The sequence below is a fragment of the Nannospalax galili genome, unplaced genomic scaffold (assembly GCF_000622305.1).
Source record: "Nannospalax galili isolate Female #2095 unplaced genomic scaffold, S.galili_v1.0 scaffold381, whole genome shotgun sequence".
NCBI classification, from domain to species: domain Eukaryota; kingdom Metazoa; phylum Chordata; class Mammalia; order Rodentia; family Spalacidae; genus Nannospalax; species Nannospalax galili.
This window is the reverse complement of record NW_008347312.1, coordinates 2,352,388-2,371,967: the sequence shown is the minus strand read 5'-3', so window position 1 is coordinate 2,371,967 and position 19,580 is coordinate 2,352,388. Positions and strand designations below refer to the sequence as shown.

Here is a 19,580-nt window from a genome sequence, read left to right as displayed (position 1 = left end):
TCAGCTAGGGTAAAAAGCCCTCGCAGAAAAGTAGCCAGCTTGGCAAAAAGTCAAAATGTCCTTGGGCTTCTTCGCAACATTCTCTGTTCCAAAGGCCAAAAATGTCAAAAGTATTTGGGAGCTTTTATCTAATCCTTAAAAGATTTTAGGGTTACCACTTTAGAAGGGAAAATGTTAGAGTAGCCACAAGCCCCATAAAAAATAAATCAAAGAAGAAGAACGAGTACATGAAGTTATCAGAAAAAAAGTGATGGGGAGATATGGGAGGAGTTGGAGGGGAGGGAGAGGGCATGGATTTGATCAAAACACCTTATGCATGTATGAAATTCTCAATAAATTTTTTTTTCAAGAGCGGTTCCCTCTGGGGAGCCTACGCAGGAAGATGTACCTTAGACTCTATACCAGGCTTCCTCAGCCTAATTGATTGGCATTCTAGGACACCTCTAGTTGTGGGAAGCTGCCCAGTGCACTACAGGATGTTGAGCAGAATCCTTGGTCTCTGTCCTGCTGATGCTACTTGTAACAAGAACATGTCTCTACAGCTTGCCATATGTGCCTGAATGAGGCCAAATCCTGCCCCTTGTTGTACCACAGTCTTTTTTAAAAAAATATTATTTTTATTTTATGTATATGAGTGTATCACCTGCATGTATGTGAGTGCACCCATGTCATGCAATGCCGTGGAGGTCAGAAGAGGGCTTTGGATTCCCCTGGAACTGGAGTTAAGGATGGTTTGTAGCTGACATGTGGGTGCTGGGAATTGAACCCAGGTCCTCTGCAAGAGCAGTCAGTGTTCTTAACCGCTGAGCCATATCTCCAGCCCCTGAACCACAGTCTTACATCTTTTTTGCTTTGCTTGATATTTTTTAAAGCTACGTACACTTTATAATTCATTTTTTAAATCAAGGAAGCAATAGAGAAAAGAGTTCAAGACAAAGATGATAAACTAGCAGCTAACAGTTGGAATGTAATACTGGTTTGGAGCCTTACCACATTAAAAAAATCTGTGTGTGTATATGTTTCTGTCTGTCGTCTGTGTGTCATGTGTGCGTGTGCATGAGGTCAGAGGACAACCTCAGGTGTCAGTTTTTGACTTCCACCTTAAGGAAGGGTCTTTCGTTCACTACTGTGTACTCCAGGCTAGCCAGCCTTTGAACTTCTGTCTCCACTTCCTATCTCACTGTAAGAGTGTGTCAGGATTACAGACAGGTTGTAACTGTGTCCAGCTCTACATGCGGTTCAGGCTGTCATGTTGCATGATGGCAAGTGCTATACCCACGGAACTATCTTCCCAGCCAGCCCTCACCATGTTAAAAAAAATGAATAAGTTATCAATATTTAAATGGAGGCTGGTATAGTGGCACACCCCTTTAATAACTAGGGCTACATAGTAAGACCCTATCTCAAAAAAAGGGGATCATTTCTGCATTTGATTCTTCTGATCTTGTCGTTCTAGGTTCATATTCTTAGACAGCTTGATTTCTAGGTGCTGAGTAGCAGCTTCTCCCTTCAGGGGGAAATGAAGTCTTTACTTGCCTTATTGCAGTCAACTGCTTGGCTTTTGAGCCAGGCATGGTGGCACATGCCTGTAATCCCAGTACTCAGGAAGCTGAGGCAGCAGGATTTTTGAGTCCAAGGCCAGCCTGGCCTAAATATTAAAATGAACAGAAGGAAGGGAAAGAGGGAGGAAGAATGGGTGAAAGGAGAGGAGAGTAGTGAGGAAGACCACAGCTAGTTGTCTCTCAACTCAAGGCCAAGCTGGGTTTGAGATCCTTGTAGTCAACCACCACATCGTGGGCTTTCGGTGTTTCTCATATAATGTTCTGCCCTTACCTGCCATTGGGTCCGCGCCTGGAGACAGTACAAAAATCAGTGGTGTGCAACAACTGGAATCATTGTAGGATCCCTGGAGATCAAAGGTGGGGGCTTCGATGAATGTCTTTCCCATGTTTTCAGAAATGAACTCTCGAATGGCTGGGATCATCTTGTCAGGCCTCAAGCATCGTAGGATTACCATCTTCTCCAGTCCTTGAAGGAACTTCCAAGGTGAAGGGAATATCTCCTCATGGGGACAGACTGAGTCATAGATTTTCTTCCAGTCATTGACGTTTTGCTCCACATGTTCCATTAGACCTTTCATTCTCGGTAAGGAGGATGCTCGAACAACCTCACCCCATGACTTCTCAGACAACCATTCAGAAGCAGGATTGGGGAAGGGGTTTTCCAGGGCCATACCTCCCGTTAGAAGAAAGTACCAAATTTCCTCATTGATTTTCTTTTTCTCTTTCAAGATGCTGATGGTCAGGAGGAGGGAGAAGAGCAGCTTGTCTTTCTCAAATAGAGAGCGGCACACGTTGTTGTAGATGCTCAGGGTGAAATGTTCGATGATGTACTCAATGCGCAGATCTAGCTCTTCACTCTTGCTGCTGTTGGCCAGGGACTGCACGTAGAGGTTGATGAACCATGTCAGGGAATATTGGTACATGGGCTCAATGTGGGCCAGGTCGGAGATGCAGAAGAAGATGGTGGCAGAGTGGATTGCTACTGGCCTGTAGCCCATTCGGGTCTCATCGATCTGTGTTTCTGTCACAGAAGCTATTTTCTGCTTCTCAGAGATTTCCTCAGATAGCATTTTGGAAGAGGACAAAACTTTGATGGCAGTTTCATCCTCCAAGATGTTGCCCTCAGACAGGGAGAGGACCTCTAGGATCTTATCTTCAATTTCCTTTAACTGCTTCTTATTCTGGGCACTTTCTAAAATCAACTGGTTCTTTTTCTCTTCCAGTTCTGGCTTCTCCTTGGCAGCCACAATACCGAGGAGTTGATCTTGGAGACCCAAGGGTGTGATCATGAAGTTGAGGAGACAGACTTTCACAGCAACTTCAGGGAGATAATGTGGATTTCTCAGACGCGTGGTGATATAGAACTTAAAATCCCTTGAATATTCGATGATATTTTCACCCAACCTCATGTATTCAATCCCTTGCTGTTTGAATGTTGCCTGGAGCAAGATGGGTTCAATAAAGGCATCTAGCTCTTCTCCAACGTTTTCCAGTAAGACTGGGGTGCCAAACTGCAGGGCGTTTTCCAGTGTCCTCACATAGTTGGTATCAGAAAACTTGATGATGGACAGTTTGTTTGTTTTTTCCATGTTCTTCACCCACTTATTGGCCTGCCCTTGAGGGTCAATCATCAAGGGCCAACGTCTGGAATTGGACACAATGATGCCATTGTCAATAGAGAAAGAGTCAACAGGAAGCCCGGCTATCTGCCAGGCACGGATTTTTATGGGATCCCCTAATGTGTGGCTGAGACTGAAGTCGGTGGAGCCAGGAATGACTTTGTCCTTACAGCACTGTAACCACTCATTTTGACATTGGGCCCGATAATCTACTGTGAAGGCGCCCAGGTAAGCCACAGTCCCCGAGGACACCAACACGTCCCCTGTCAGGTTAACATAGCGGACCCCCAGCTGCCGGGCAGCTTCTGTCCATCTGTCCTTCTCTCCCCCAAGACCACTAATTAGCTTCTCTGCTCTGATTAGCTTCTGTGAGCAGATCTCAATATTTTCCTCCAGCATCTTTTTCTTCATGTTCATCTCTTCAAAGTCATTACTGAGAGCCCGGAGCCGGTCTTCCACCAGTTTTAGCTCTGCCCGTTTCTGGTTCAGCTTCTGCATCTGTATCTCCAGCTTCCCTTCAGCCTCCTTCAGTCGCTCCCGTTTGGGAGCCACCACCTTGGCCACACGATCATACACCTCCACGGCCCTCACCCACTTGCACAGGCCTTCACAAGCAGATGACACGTTTTTAATGACAGCAGGCTGAAAATTGGGGTGATCAATGAACCTTTCCCGGATTTGTTTCATGATCACTGGGGGGATGTTGTCTTTGTCATATGTCTTAAGACTCTCCAAGAACTTCAGATCTCCAAGGATCTTTCTTGACAATCCCCAGTAATCTTCTATCATCTTCCCTGTTCAGGATAAGAAAGAGCTGTATTGAGACATTTTCGTTGACATGTACAATTCTACAAATGGACTTAGATTTTTTGGGAAAATGCAAGCTCCTCCCTATGGTCTGTGAGGCCCAGGCACTTTCCCTCTGTGCTTTGATCTCTGGACTTGGGTCCTGAAAGACTTTCAATTCTTCCATGATCCCAAGTTCTTAACCATGAGCCCTTTGCCTATGCCATAAATGGCATCTAGTTTTCTCCAGACCTTCTTCATACTTTCTTCAGGCCTCTGCCTATCTATCTATCTATCTATCTATCTATCTATCTATCTATCTATCTATCATCATCTATCTATCTTCATCATCATCATCATCATCTATCATCTATTTTGAGACACAGTCTTGGTATGTACCCCAGGGTGGCCTTGATTTGTGATGCCCCTGCCTCAGCTTACCAAGTCCTGGGATTACAGGCAAGCTTTACCACTCCTAACTAGATGTAAATTTAAAAACAACCTTTATGGAGCAGCTTCTTTCAACTTTTATTGAAGGGAGCATTTCTCCTCCCTCCCCTGTCCTGGTAGAGCCTCTGTTCTCTTGATTGTATTTATTGCAATGCCACTTTTTGTTTACTTTCTATTCTAGCTCTCTCTCTCTCTCTCTCTCTCTCTCTCTCTCTCTCTCTCAATTAGAACATGTCTTATGCATGCTAGTGCTCTAACTGACCTACATCTCCAGTGTTTCTAGATTTGGTACAGTGCCTAGTACTCAGTTATCGATAAATACAAACTGAATGAATGCTACCTTCAATCCCCTCATAGACAGAGAGGACAATAGGAGCCATACTTGTGAACATGTATTTGGAATATTCTTTTTAAAAATATTTAATTTTGCCAGGTGTGGTGGCTCATGCCTTTAATCTCAGCACTTGGGAGGCAGAGGCAGGTGGATCTCTGTTGAGTTCAAGGCCAGCCTGGTCTACATAGTGAGTTCCAGGTCAGCTGGGGCTACAGGGAGACCCTGTCTCAAAAAGATAAAAAAAAATTTAATTTATTATTTTTCTTTTATATATATATATGAATGCATTGCCTGCATGTATGTCATGCAATGCCCTCAGAGGTCAGAAGAGGGCACTGGATATGCTGGAACTGGAGTTACAGATGGTTGTTAGCTGCCATGTGGGTGTTGGGAATTGAACAAAAGCAAAAGCAGCCAGTGCCCTTAACTGCTAAGTCATCTCTCCAGCCCCTGGAATATTCTTTTTCAAGTCTGAGAGCCAGGTTGGATGAAACCCAGTTAGTTCTCTTGTGATGGGCAGTGTCATAATAAGTGAGGCAGCAGTCTTGGAGAAGGAAAGTGCAGGCTTATACATGGCTAGGAGGCCACCTGTGACCTGCCCAGAAACAAAGTCAGGCTCTCTTCTCCTCAACACCATACCTGCCAACAGCTAATCAAGTGAGTTTCAATATCATCCAGAAACGGTGCTCATTTTGCTGACATGGTGAAAAAAACCAAGCTCCTCTTTGGCCTGTGATACTTTCCAAGCTGAGCCTCAAGAACAGAGTCGTACTTTGAGGATACTAGATGGAGTTTAATATATCCTGCTCCTAAGTACAGTGCAGCAACCAGCTAGATACTTCCTGTGGAAGACTCTGTATTCTGGAAAATGATCTGCTTCATTTAAATTCAAGGTACCCAAAGCTAACTCAAGTGCTCTTCCTTTTACACTCACTAAGTTCCATGGTTAATAATATATACAAGTTAATGGTGGGTTCTGAGCTCATGGCCAGGGACCCATAGTAGGAATGGGAATTCATAACCTGGCCGTGTTCTGTCTGTCTCATCAGATTTCTACCTACCTACACCTTAGAAGTACCCAAGAGCATTTGTCTGCACCTCAGACCAATGAAATAAACATCGTTAGAAGTAGAACACGGACTTCAGCATTCTTTAAGCTCCCCATGTAATTCTGTGGTGTAGAAGTGTCAGTAAGCAATCTTTGTTCAGACCAACTTATTGAACCCCAGCAGATCCTCTGAAGAATTCTCTTTAAAAGTCTACTTCTGGGGCTAGGAACATGGCTCAGTGAGTAAAGTACTTGCTGCATAGCATCCCAAGTTGGGATTCCTAGCACCCATGTAAAATCTAGGAACTGCAGCATGTGCCTGTAACTACAATGCTGGGGATCTGGAGATGGGAAGAACCTGGGGGCTCTCTGGCCAGCCAGTATAGCCTAAACAGCGAGTTCCGCCCAATCAGCCTAGCCTAATTGGTGAGCTCCACATTCTGTGAGGGACGATGTCTCAAAAAATAAGGTGCAGAACAATGGATAAAGATGCATGACATGAACTTCTGGCCTCCACATACATGCACACATGAATACAATACACGCACAGAGTCCACTCCTACTTAACCATTTCTGAACATCTCCATCTTCAAGTAACTGTTGGCCTGAACCCAGCTAGACAAGAGCGAATGCTAAACAAAGGGAAGCAGGGCCCAGAGATGTCAAGGAGAGATGAGGGACTTCTAACATTTCAGCAGGAATGAAGGTTAGCAGGAGTCTTTCCAGAAGAGAAGGGATCAAAAGGCCAGTGGTTTTGAAAGCTCCTGCTCAGTTTTAAGGCACTATCTGTAAAATAAAGTGCTGTATCAACCCCCACCTTCATTTTTGAGACTGCCTCATTTTGTTTTCATACTATTTTATTTATTATTTTTATTTTATGTGTATGAGTGTATTGCCTACAAGTACGTAAAATGCCCATAGAGGTCAGAAGAGGGTGTCAGAGACCCTGGAACTGGAGCTAGGGATAGCTGTTAGCTGCCATATGGGTGCTGGGAACCGCACCTTGGGCCTCTGCAAGAGCACCTAGAGCTCTTAACTGCTGAGCCATCTCTCCAGTCCCAAGACAGTCTTACTTTGTGGCTGATGCTGGCCTCAAACTCCCAGGCCTCTCACCTCAGCCTCCTCAGTGCTGGGATTATAGTCATGAGCCTGGCCCTTAGGCTTGGCCCTCAGTGTCTTCCATCCCTTTTGCTTTTCCTGCTCCCCATTTCTCTATCTCTGCCCTCTCTTTGTCTCTATCTCTGCACCCCTAGTTTCTGCCTCCGCCTCCCTTTGCTCCTGTCTCTAGCTTTACATTTCCAACAATTGTTCCTTCCCCACCCTAGGCCACGTCTATGTACGTGTGCTCGTTTCTCTTTTTCCCGCCGCTCTCTGTATCGCTGTGATCATACGCATGTCTGTTTCTGTCTCCATTTCTCTCTCACCCTCAACTTTTTTTCTTAGTCTTTCTGTTTCCATCCGTTTCTTTCTTCCTCAATCATCTCCTGTCTTTCTGCATCTCACATGTACGTTTCTCCCTCCCCACTTTTCTCTCTCTGTCCTTATCCCTTCTAATTCCTTGCCCTCATGAATTACTTGTTTCTCTATTCATTATCCTTTTTTGTGCATATGTGATTGCATGTGTTATTCTCTCAGTTTCTGACTTTCTCTTGTGCATACTCACAGACATGTTTGTACCACCTGGCCTTTGGTCCTCATGACCTCCATCTTTATAGTGATTTGCAATCTGAGGCCTTGATGAAGCTCAGCTCCACACACAGATACCTACATGTCTCCATGTGATTGAGTAGCTAGAGACTGTTCAAGAAGCATCAGCAAGGGGGGCAAGGATATGGCGCATTAGGTAAATGCTTCCTGCACAAGCATGAGGACCTGAGCCTGAACCCCAGCACCCATGTAAAAAGCCAAGTATGGCAGTATACACCCATGGTCCCAGAGCTAGGCAAGTACAGACAGGATTCCCAGAGCTTGCTGGCTTGCCAAGCTAGCTGAACTGATGAGCTCCAGGTTTGATGAGGTCCTGTCTCAAAAAATAAGGTGGAAACATCTAGCTATATTTGTGCAAATTACAAAAACTCAATAAAAAACTATATTTAAAAAATAAGGTAGAAAAGTGAGGGAGATACCCACTGTCAGTTTCTGGCACACACACACACACACACACACACACACACACACACACACACACGAAGTATCAGCAAAATATTTGGGTACACAGATTTTTCTAAATTCCTCCAAAACCCAAGGATCCTGCCTGGGGGCCTGGACCAGGATGACTCAGGGTAGGTGTGATTACCAGAGCCACTGGGGTCTGGCTTCCTCTCTGGCTTCAGCCCCTTCATGACACAAATGCTCTCCATCACCAGCTTGACGGGGCCTGGTGGGTTCTGCATGGACTTCACAAGGGTGATGTCGGTTGGGTTCAGGGTGTCCAGAGCGGCAAGCGCAGCCTCAAGTGCTGGCATGGCCTCAGCCAGGTCCCCCTCACATTCATTCTGTGAAGCACAGAGACAAAAGGGATGAGTTGTCAGAGCCTGATTCACAGGCCAAGGCAGAGAGGCGCTCCATGTCCAGATGTCCTTCAAGGTCAGATCCTCTCCCTGGGAGCTCTGTACTTGAAAGAGGCTCTGACCACTGCTGGCAACGGGAATTGCAGCTGCAATTTGGATGTCTGAGACATTTGGGCACTCACCTTGTTTGAGACCCAAAAATATTAAGCTCAAATCAGAGCAATAAGCATTTCCATCTCTTTGGCTTAAAAAAAATTTTTCTTTTGAGACAGGGTCTCCTTGTAGCCCCAACTGGCCTAGAACTTGCTATGTAGACGATGCTGGCCCCATCTCACAGAGATTCACCTGCCTCTCCCTCCTGAGTGCTAGGATTAAAAGCACCTTTCTTTCTCTTCTTTCTTTCTTTTCTTTCTCTTTCTATCTCTCCCTCCCTCCCCCTCTCTTTCTTTCTTTCTTTCTTTCTTTCTTTCTTTCTTTCTTTCTTTCTCTCTCTCTCTCTCTCTTTCTTTCTCTCTCTCTCTCTTTCTTTCTTTCTTTCATTTCTTTCTTTCTCTTCCTATCTTATGTACATGAGTATTATGCCTACATGTGTGTAAGTGCACCTGTGCCATGCAGTGCCCTCGAGAGATAGAACAGGGCATCAGATCCCCTGGAACTGGAGTCCTAGACAGTTGTCAGTTGCCATGTGGGTGCTGGGATTTGAACCCTGGTCTTCTGCAAGAACCACCAGTGCTCTTAACCACTGAGCCATCTCTTCAGCCCCCAAAAGTGTGTTTCTATGTGATGTGAAACTTTTAATTCTTCTAGTTATTTTGAAATACATAAAAAAAATTTTCAGCATCTGGAGAGATGGCCCAGCAGTTAAAAGCACTGGCTGCTCTTGCGGAGAACCCAGGTTTAGTTCCCAGCACTCATATAGCAGCTAACAACCATCCCTAGCTCCAATTCCAGGGAATCTAGTGCCCTCTTCTGGTCTCTGTGGGGACTGTACAACATGGGTGCACTTGCGTAAATGCAGGCAAAACATTCATAAACATAAATAAATTGCAGACCACAATTATCTATCTGTGTTATGTAGCACAAAGATTAACTCTTCTGATCAGACTTTATTTTAGTACCTATTACTTAATTCTTATAAAAACAAGGTTTTGTTTTGTGCATGCATCCCCTGTGTGTGTGTGCTATGTGTATGTGCTGTGTGTGTATGTGCTCTGTGTGTGTGTGTGTTCTCTTGCTATGGCTTGCATGTGGAAGCCAAAGGACAATGTCTGGTGTTGGTCTTTGGTTCTTGCCATCCACCTTGTTTGAGATAAGGTCTCCTGTAGTTTGCTGGTCTGTGACCCTCAAGGGATTCTCCTGACTCCACTTCCCATCCGATCCCATCACGGGGATGCTGGGATTATGGCCGTGCATGTGCTACTTCTCTGGCTTTTACACATTCTGGGGATTCAAACTCAGGTTCTCAAGCTTGCAGGGCAAGCACTTTACCCATTTTGCCATTTCTTGCCCCTAATTTTTTTTTCTTAAAGAAAAAAAGACTCCTTCCTGAGTATTCAAATTAAACATATCCAGAATGTTTGTTGATCTTGTTATTTAAAGTTTTTTGAAGTGTTGTGGTGGATGGAATTTAAACAAGCATGTTACCACTGAGCTACATCCTCAGCCATTTTGTTACTTTGTTGATGATCACTGTTTTATTAGTATAGCTAATCTGGCATTCCTTTATCTCCTACAATTGTGTGTGTGTGTGTGTGTGTGTGTGTGTGTGTGTGTGTGTGTGTGTTTGCATGTGCTGTGAAAGAGGATATCTTGCAGGATTCAGTTCTCTCCTTTCACCATATGGGTCCCAGGGACTGAATTCAGGTAGTCAGGCTTGGCAGCAAGCACCTTTACCTGCTGAGCCATCTTACCAGCCCCCTATTTGTTAACTAAAACACAAAACCAACATAATGGAACATCGCCCCCCCCACCCACACCTATTAAATAAAATGAAGCACAACAGAGGCTGGCCTTATAAACTTCATGCTGAGTAAAAGAAGCCAGATACAAAGGCCATCTGTCACACAGCTCCATTCCTATGAAATGTGCATACTGGGAAAATCCACAGAGGCAGTAGGCAAGTTGCCTGGAGTTGGGTGGAGGAGGAGTGGGGAGTGACTGCTAGACGGAATTGATTTCTTTTCAGTGGGATTGGTGAAAATGCTCTAGAATTAGGATTGTGATGGTTACACACACAGCTCTGTGAATACACTAAAAGCACTGAATTTAAAAGGCGAATATTGTAAGATACGTAGTTTATATGTCACTCGAAAAAGAAAAGAGCTTACTAGGGTAGGATTTTAGAACTGGAAGGACTCTTTTGAATTAGTAACTCAAATTTCATTAAGAAAAAATGTATCCTAAAATAAAGTGAATTATCAAGGCCACACAGCTGGGGAGTCACAGAGCTGGGCTCCTGGTTCATTTACTGAATTCTCTGTTAGTTCACTAAGTCCAACATGACTGAGTTCTTTGTGGCATGGTCTTGTTATATATCCCAAACTGCCCTTAAACTTGCTGTGTAGCCCAGATTGGCCTTGAACACATGAACATCCTCTCTGCCTCCTGAGCGTTTGGATTATAGGCTGTGCCAGATCTTGTAGAGAACATCGCTTCTAAAACAACTTCAAGCAGGATGTGTTGAAATGTCATAAGTTTAATGTGACAGGCAAACAAAATGAAGATTGTTTCACCTCCTGACATGCATGGATAGTATGAATGTTCGTGAACACTGAATCTTCTGCAAGGCTGATTAACTTAAACGAACAACTTCAGTGATTGTGGAGAGGTTAAAATATTGCAGGTCTGAGCCTAATTACAATCTATCTTGGGCTATATTTAGTTCCCTTGGTAGCCATTCCATGTCCACCACTGTGTCTGACCTAACACTCTTGTGACTAATAGGTAAAACCTTTGGAATTTATCAACTTAGCAAAACTCAAGTTTCTATCAACCAAAAGGCTAAGAATGTCATCAAATAGCATCTGAGGTCTACAGCTGAGATTCCCCTGCATTGCTGGAACTCACCTACCTGACATCTCCACTAATATATTTAAAAAGTATCATGATCTATGACTTTCTTTGTTCTGTTATTACACAAACTTCATCAAACTGTTACGACACTGGAACAGTAATTAGGGGTAACCTGAATCCATGTTTCTGGGCCATGGTCACTTATATTTGGCTTCAGAATAAACTATCTCTTATCCCCTTTGAAATGAGAATTGTGTTTTTATAACAACAATATTATATTCACATACAAGTATGTATATATTATGGATTATTTTAGGTTTTATGTTTTTCTTAGAAACATGGCAATGTTTTATTTAGTTTCATCATATTAATTACCACCTCATAAGCTACAACAGATAACCCTATTAAAATGGAATGCACAGCCAGGTGTGGTGGTGCACACTTTTAATCCCAGCACTTAGGAGGAACAGGTAGGTGGATCTTTGTGTCATCAAGGCCAGCCTGGTCTACAAAGTGAGTTCCAGGCCAGCTGGGGCTACAGGGAGACTCTGTCTCAAAAACCCAAATAATTAATAACAATAATAATAATAATAGAAATAATAATAATTTTTAAAGAATGGAATGCCCTACCTCAGATAGCAATAATGGCTCAGTCAACATGTTCATACTTGGTCCCTAATACATGTTGCAGAGTGCAACGCAATAGAAATAACTCCTACTTTTCTTTGCTGTCTCTCATGTTAGCTCTATAGGGGGTTTGGGGCACGGGTGGTCAAAGATGTGGGCTCAGGTCATAGCTCTGGACACTGGGTATATTACAATGATCCCAAGGTGTCCAAAATTTCACATTATAAATAGTTTCACATCAGTTTTTTTTAGACCAGGCTGGCCTTGAACTCACTGAGATCCGCCTGCCTCTGCCTCCCAAGTGCTGGGATTAAAGGCGTGTGCCACCATGTCTGGCACTCACATCGGTTTTTTAATACATCAAGCAGGTAGTGGGCCTCATACACGTCACACCTCCATAGAGCCTGGCACTTCTATTCTTTTTCCTAAGGGACAAAGTCTGGCTCCCAGATCAGTTTTGCTATAAGCTGGTTTGTCAAGTGACTCTAAAGGACCTCTCACTGTGACATATCGGTAATGGTAGTTTTTAACACTGGTTGCACATCACCCACGAAGCAGCACTGTGAACATCCCCACACCCAGAGATTCTGATTCACTCAGTCTGGATGGGGGCTGGCCATCTGCATTATCAAAACTCCAAAAGTCCTCCTGGAACTGGCTGTATTGAGAAACTCCACTTTACACTACCGAGACACAGAAGTCAAGGAGCAGGAAGGGATGGATTTCAATGCCCAACAGAGGAGTGGTCACTTGATGTGCGATGTACTTCCTCCAAATGGTCATTGAGATGTCCGTATGAGGGGCTGGGTAATGGTGTATTTGGTAGAGTGCCTGCAGCACAAGCATAGGAACCGAGTTTGCACCCCAGAACACACATGGGCATGGTGGTGCATGTCTATGACTCCAACCTTTGTGGGGGAAGAAGACAAAGACAGGTGAATCCTTAAGACTCGTTGAGCAGCCAACCTAGTCAAATCAGGGAGCTTCAGGTCAGTGAGAGACCCTGTCGTGAAAAAAAAAAAAAAAGGTAGAGATGGACTGAGGAAAGGCGACTTTTGACCACACATATCCTTACACACGTGCATACATCCACACTAATAAGTACACATACCACACACGCACAAAATATGAATACATGACCTCTTTGAAAAACATTCATAAGATGTTAAGAGAAAACAAAGTAGTGGAAAATCACAAGTATGCTATAGTTGCAGTAGTATAAACTATCCTGCCATGTGGACAGGGATGGGGAGGATTTTTAATTAGAATTGAGACTTGAGAAGGTGTTAAAATTGAATTCTTTAAACTTATTTCACGTATGTTGTTATGATACATGTTTGTATGATTAAAAACCTTATAATTAATAATGGCTTCTAAGTCTTAGCAACACAGGGAACATGAGGGCTGTCAGATATGGAGTCCAGTGTATTTTTATGAAACACAATCAGAGTTGTAGAAATTTTGGAAGACTATCCTCAGTAATGGGAATAAACAATTTATTAGTCTACGAAGAATTGCCTGCTTTGCTTTTGTTTTTCTTTTTTGACAGGTCTACGCAGCCCGGGCTTGCTTTGAATCCATGATCTTCCTGCCTTTGCTTCCCCAATTCTGGCACTACAGGCATGAGCCACCACATTGACAAGAACCAACCAGTTTAACACACTGCTGCCCTTGTGAATCAAGTATTAGGAACCCATCTCTGTCTCTTCTAGTCTCCAAACCTTCCCAGTATAAGTTCTGCTTGTACTGTGAAGCCCCTGATGTGCATTTGTCGTGGTCTTGTGTACTACCCATGCTGTGTTCTTAGAGGCTGTAGACGAGTGGAGAAACTTAACAGTTTAACACAACCTCTGTCCACACAAAAGCCTCAGGAAATCTGTGGCATAAACCCAGGTTTCTTTCTCCTCCTCTCTGGGTGGTTTCTTCCACCTGACTCACCTCCAGGATGTCACTTGCAAGACCTGAGCTCAGATGGCACAACACCAAACCTCACCCTTCCCACTGAAACTTGAGGTGGCAGTTTACTGCTCAGGGTGTGGCAGGGAGTCCCTGTCACTTCATAAACTTTGTGTCATTGCTCGCCTCCCTCCTGACTGCACAGGTTCTCTGTTTCCTGACACTATAGACAAAATCCTGGCTGAGATGTTCTCCTTCCCAAAGGTCCCTGCCCATGATGAGAAGTTAACCTTTATCACACCTGATAAAGGACAAAGAACAACAGTTTTGGAGAACAGCTGACATGGACCGTAAGCTCCCTCATGGGCTACACACTTTACATGATACTCATGCAGAAACTGAGGTTAGGAAGAGCTAGGCAGGGTTGCCACTGAATCCTGACTGCTTGGTTCCAGTACAAAACCATGAAAGAGTTGTAAATTCAAATGTACCAAGGGGCTAGACTGGTAAGAGTTGGAAGTGGACTGGCTGGGACTTGGGGAACCAGAACACAAAGGATAGCATCTTCTTACTTCTGTTGATGGGTACAACACAGGGAGGCAGAGCCTATGTTGCCAGAATGTCCACATTTTTTTAAGGTAAAAGCCAAACTTTCAGAATTTTTACTTGAAATCATGTGCATTTTAAATGATAACTATTTTTAACCTAAAATATTATTGAAGGTAGTAACACATATAATCCCAGCACTCCTGAGGCTGAGGCAGGGGGGCCATGATTTCAAGGCCAGCCTAGGTTATATATCAAGACACTCAAAATAAATCAATATAATATTATGTTCATGGGGCTGCAGAGATGGCTCAGTGGTTAAGAGCACTGGCTCCTCTTGCTGAGGACCTGGGTTTGGTTCCCAACCCCCATGTAACAGCTAACAACTGTCCCTGACTCCAGTTCCAGGAGTCTTCCCAGGATTCATGTGGCTCCTAGCTGCCAGTTTGCAACTTCTATAATAATGGCCAAACGCCAGGGCTTTGGGGCCAAAGAGCTATGGATTTGAAAGCTGATTATGCCACTCGGTAGCTATGCAACCTAGGAAAATCTTGTGTAACGATTTCTTCATGTGTCACCTAAGAATGATGCTATGTGCACTGAAGGCTGTTGGGACGGCTCAAGGCATTGTGAACTGAATATGAGAGAACACGATCTCTAGGAGGGAAGGCATTCTGTGTACTTTGTTCATTCCTATTTTTCCATTGACTGAAAATGTGCAAGCACACAGTAAATGTTAAACAAATATTTTAAATATGAGTTGTAGCTGGTATTGTCATTATGCTGCAGAATGGCAAATGACTCCCTAGAATCTGGTTCCTGGCACCTGGGAGTCACTTTTTTTGTAGTTTCCACTCTGTCTTCTACCCAAGACACGAGGACCATGAGTGAATAAGCTTTTATTATTCAGGACTTTGTGTTCATTATGGTCTCTGCAACCAGGTAGGGAATAGAACCTCTAAAAACAGATACCAGAGGTCAGGTCTCAGGACTTACTGGAGAAATGCCCATTGGAAGGCCTGTACATTTCAAGAAAATGTCCAATGACCTATTTAGGATCGAAGCTAGACACAGGCCACCTCTTACTCAAGCAAATGTTTGAAGAATGACTGAAGGAATTACCTAACTGCTGTGTGAGGGCACAGGGACAAATGTCTTAATGTAAGTGTCCAGAACCTTACAATGTAGTCTTGTTGTTCACCTGTGCAACTCTGAAAGGCCATTTCACCACTGACCCAATGCCATCAGCAATCAGATACTGATATTCATTGTTCCTAAGTCTCAAGGTACTCAAATGATGACCTCACTAAAAGCACTCTGGAAAATATATAGCATCACATCAGTGTTAATTAGGTAATCTACTCTCTGAATGTAGGTCAATCCCATCTCAGGACTTTTTTGTTTTTTTTTTATAGTAATCACCTTTAGCCGGACATGGTGGTACATGCCTTTAATACCAGTATTCAAGACGGGGAGGCAGGTGGATCTCTGAAAGCAAGGCCAGCCTGATCTACATATTCAGTTCCAGGCCAACTGGGGCTACAGGGAGACCCTGTCTCAAAAAGACAAACAAAAACAAAAACAAAACATCACCTTCAAATGGGGTCCTCTTGGATATCATTCCGCAAATATTTGTTCTACACGTTAGGCACAACTAAACGAGACTGTGACAGCGGTGAAGAAGACAGTCATGGGGCTATCTAAAGGAAGAACACTGCAAGCAAAGAGAACAGCTAGTGCAAAGACCCTGGGGAAGGAACAGCCAGGAGGCCAGTGCGGCTACAACAGAGAGAACAAGGGGAAAGTTAACAGATGAGATCAGATCATCTTGAGTCTTGGCCTTGATTCTGAGTGGGATGGAGAATATTTGGAAAATAAATAATGCTTCTTAGAGAGAACTGGTGCCCAAAAGACTTGCATCATCACCTCCTGCCTAAGCAACGTGGGGAAACTCATCTACCCTTTCTGAGCCTTGCTCGTTTTGTCTGCAAGATGTGTGTGACCACACAGTCTGCAGAGCTGGTTTCCTCTTTGTCTCCCAACTGGTCATACCTTGATTGCTTGGGAGATGGCGGCAGCAGTGTTGGCTTCCTTTTCATCTGCCTGGACGAGCAGTTTCTTGGCATCTGCTTCCATTGTTTCCTCTTTAATTTTTACCATCATCTTAGCTGTCTCCTTGGAGGTGAGGATGAGTTGAGGTTGAAGGGCAGTCAGTTCTTTCTGCATGACGGACACCTAGCAAAGAAAAAAGGATGGGAGAGACCCAGGGTCAGTTGTGGAAATGCTGAAAAAGCAAAGTTGACAACAACTAAACGCGAGCAGTAAGGCCTACTGCTTTTGACCTGGGACTGGGTATATATTTGTTGATGCGTGTTTATGTTTTTAATCTTTCAACATTTAGTTATGGAGTTTGTACTATGTGTTGCAGTTTCTAAGAACTGTGCTAAGCACAGAACACAATGGTAAGCTGAAAAATGTAAAGGTCTAAGTTCTTCCCTTGCTGAGCTTCTGTTCTAGTGCTAGGGACAGGAAATGAAAACCAAGTCAGAAAAAAATTAAAGCTACATTTTTTTGGTATCTCTCTCTCTCTCTCTCTCTCTCTCTCTCTCTCTCTCTCTCTCTTTCTCTCTTTCTCTCTCTCTGTGTGTGTGTATACCTGTGTGCACGTGGAGGCCAGAGGTTGATGTTCAGTGTCTTCCTTCATCATATATCATATTACATGGATTCTGGGATCCAAACTCTGGTTCTCACACTTGCATGGCAATTGTTTTACCCATGAGTCATTTCCCTAGCCCCTAAAGCTACTTTTTTGTTTATTAGTTATTGGTGTGTGTGTGTGTGTGTGTGTGTGTGTGTGATCACTTCTCACTTTTCACCTTTCCTTGTGTGTTCTGGGGATCACTCAGGTCTCCAGGCCTCCAAGGCAAGCACCTTTTCCTGATGAACTACCTCACAGGCCCTAATGCTACTTTTGATTTGACACAGTGTCTAGATATATATCCCAGGCTGGCCTTCAACTCAGTTGAAGAGAGTGTAGCCCAGGCTCTTGAACTCTCAATTCTCCTGCCTTAGCCTCCAAGAGTGCTGAGATCACAGGTATGTGCCACACACTCAGCTAGAAGGAACACTGACAGCTACTTTTTCTACTGTCGTGGACTGAATGTTTGTCTCCCTCAAATTCATGTGTTTAGGCTTAATTCAGAAATCACAGTATTTGTCAATAGGGCTTTTTGAGGTCATTAGGCTCAGGTGAGGTCATGAAGGTGGGCCCCTCACGCTGGGATAAATGTCCTTATGAAGAGGAAGATGCAGATCTGTCCTTTCTTTCTTGTGAAGACACACCAAGAAGGTTACTGTCTGGGCCAGTGAGATGGCTCGGCATGTAAAAACACATACTACACAAGCCTGAAAGCTGAGCTTGATTCCTGGAACCCATGTAAAGGTAGAAGGAGAGGGCTGGTAAGATGACTCAGTGGGTAAAAGCACTTGCCACCAAGCCTGACAATCTGAGTTCAACCCCTGGAACCCACATGGTACAAGGAAAGAAGTGACGCCCACAAGTTGTCCTCTGCCCTCCACACACACACTCCCTCCAAATATACACCATGGCATGCACATGCCAACACACATATACAAAGTAATAATAAACTAAAAATAAAATAAAGATCTGCAAACCAGGAGGAAAGTCCACACCAGGCCGTGGCTCTGACATTGCCACGAGCTTGACTTGCTCAAAGGTTTGCTGTTTCCAAGCCACCTGGAGTATGGCATCTGTTTTTTACTTTTTAAATAGTTTATTTATGGGGCTGGAGAGATGGCTCAGCAGTTAAGAGCACTGACTGCTCTTGCAGAGGGCTCAGGTTTGATTCCCAGCACCCACCCTTATTTATTATTTTTATTTTATGTGTATGAGTGTTTTGCCTGCGTGTGTAAGTGCACCCGTGTTGTGCAATGACCGCAGAGGTCAGAAGAGGGCCTCAGATACTCTGGAACTGGAGTTACAGATGGTTGTTAGCTGTCAGGTGGGTGCTGGGAACTGAATCTGGGTCCTCTGGAAGAACAGCAAGTATTCTGAACCACTGAGCCATCTCTCCAGCCCATGGTATCTTTTTTCTAGCAGCCTGTTGCCCTCTGAAACATTTCTGCCAAGAGTCATTTTTGGTCTGTGTTCGAGTACCTTTAGTGAATGGGGGGAGGGGGCACTCAGCACTTTCCAGGGCACTGTAATTTTTCAGAAAACATTAAATGAATTAAAAATCCATTAGATTTTTTTGATGAAGAGCTAAAATTTATGCCCGTACAGTTTTTACCCCCTTGAACCTCTCTGGGAGCCAGAGCATGGCAAGCTGGTCTGGTCACAAACACAGGCCCTGGAGTCAAACCAGTCTGAGCTTCAGTTTTGGTGTGACGGTTCACCAAGCTGTGTGACCGTAGGATATCATCTGGCCTCTCTGTACTGTGGTTTCTTTCTAACAGGGTATGACGGCTGCTGTCCTCCCACACAGCACCAGGCATGTGACCTATCGTGCTGAGAGCATGCTAACCGGTGATGTCATTCCCTTTTCTGATCCAGACTGTTTTAGGTCTCTTTCCTGCTCCTCCAACAACGTGCTTTTCTCATTCCTGTCTAGAGACACTCTAGCTTTCAACATCTCTCTAATAGCCAAGGATTCTGAATTGGACTGAGCACCCCCAGGACTAGAGGAGAGAAGTCTAACTCTGAGGTTCTCTCTGTCCCCTGTCATAGTGTCACAGTGACAGGTCAGGCCATTGTAAGTCAATCCATGCCTCAGTTATCTATCTAAAATCCATCTGTTAATATGGTTCTAATCTTAGATGACTGGTCAAGAGGCTCCAAGCACAAATCAATGAGTAATTCAGACACCAGGCACTTTTTGAAGAACTATACTTGTGTCAACTCTTAAGCCTGATAAACTGTTATTATTAGTTTTTTTTATAGAAGAGGAAACTAAGGCCCAAAGAGGTAAAATAACATATTCAAAGTTCTACAGCTGATAAACTAGAATTTGAGTCCAGGCCTGACTTTATAAAGCCCTGCCTTTTCCTGCCCAATTCCCCACAAGAATGCTACAAGTGAGGTCCAAAATGAAAGGGAGCACCATATGCAGTAGTCAGGATAAACGCTACTTTAATATATAATAATACATATATTATAGCAAAGTTTTATAT

The 19,580-nt window shown here is 43.9% G+C and overlaps 1 protein-coding gene across 1 annotated transcript in view; it reads right to left on the bottom strand.

Annotated features, from left to right (window-relative positions):
* The window catches only part of Dnah3 (dynein axonemal heavy chain 3), a 232,141-nt gene that overhangs the window by 35,358 nt on the left and 177,203 nt on the right, over nucleotides 1–19,580 (bottom strand). Inside the window, exons 51-53 of the mRNA XM_029568678.1 lie at nucleotides 16,443–16,625; nucleotides 8,096–8,294; nucleotides 1,834–3,975 (exon numbers count right to left, since the gene is read on the bottom strand). Of these exons, the coding sequence (XP_029424538.1) occupies nucleotides 1,834–3,975; nucleotides 8,096–8,294; nucleotides 16,443–16,625 (2,524 nt within the window). The remainder of the gene's footprint in view (nucleotides 1–1,833; nucleotides 3,976–8,095; nucleotides 8,295–16,442; nucleotides 16,626–19,580) is intronic.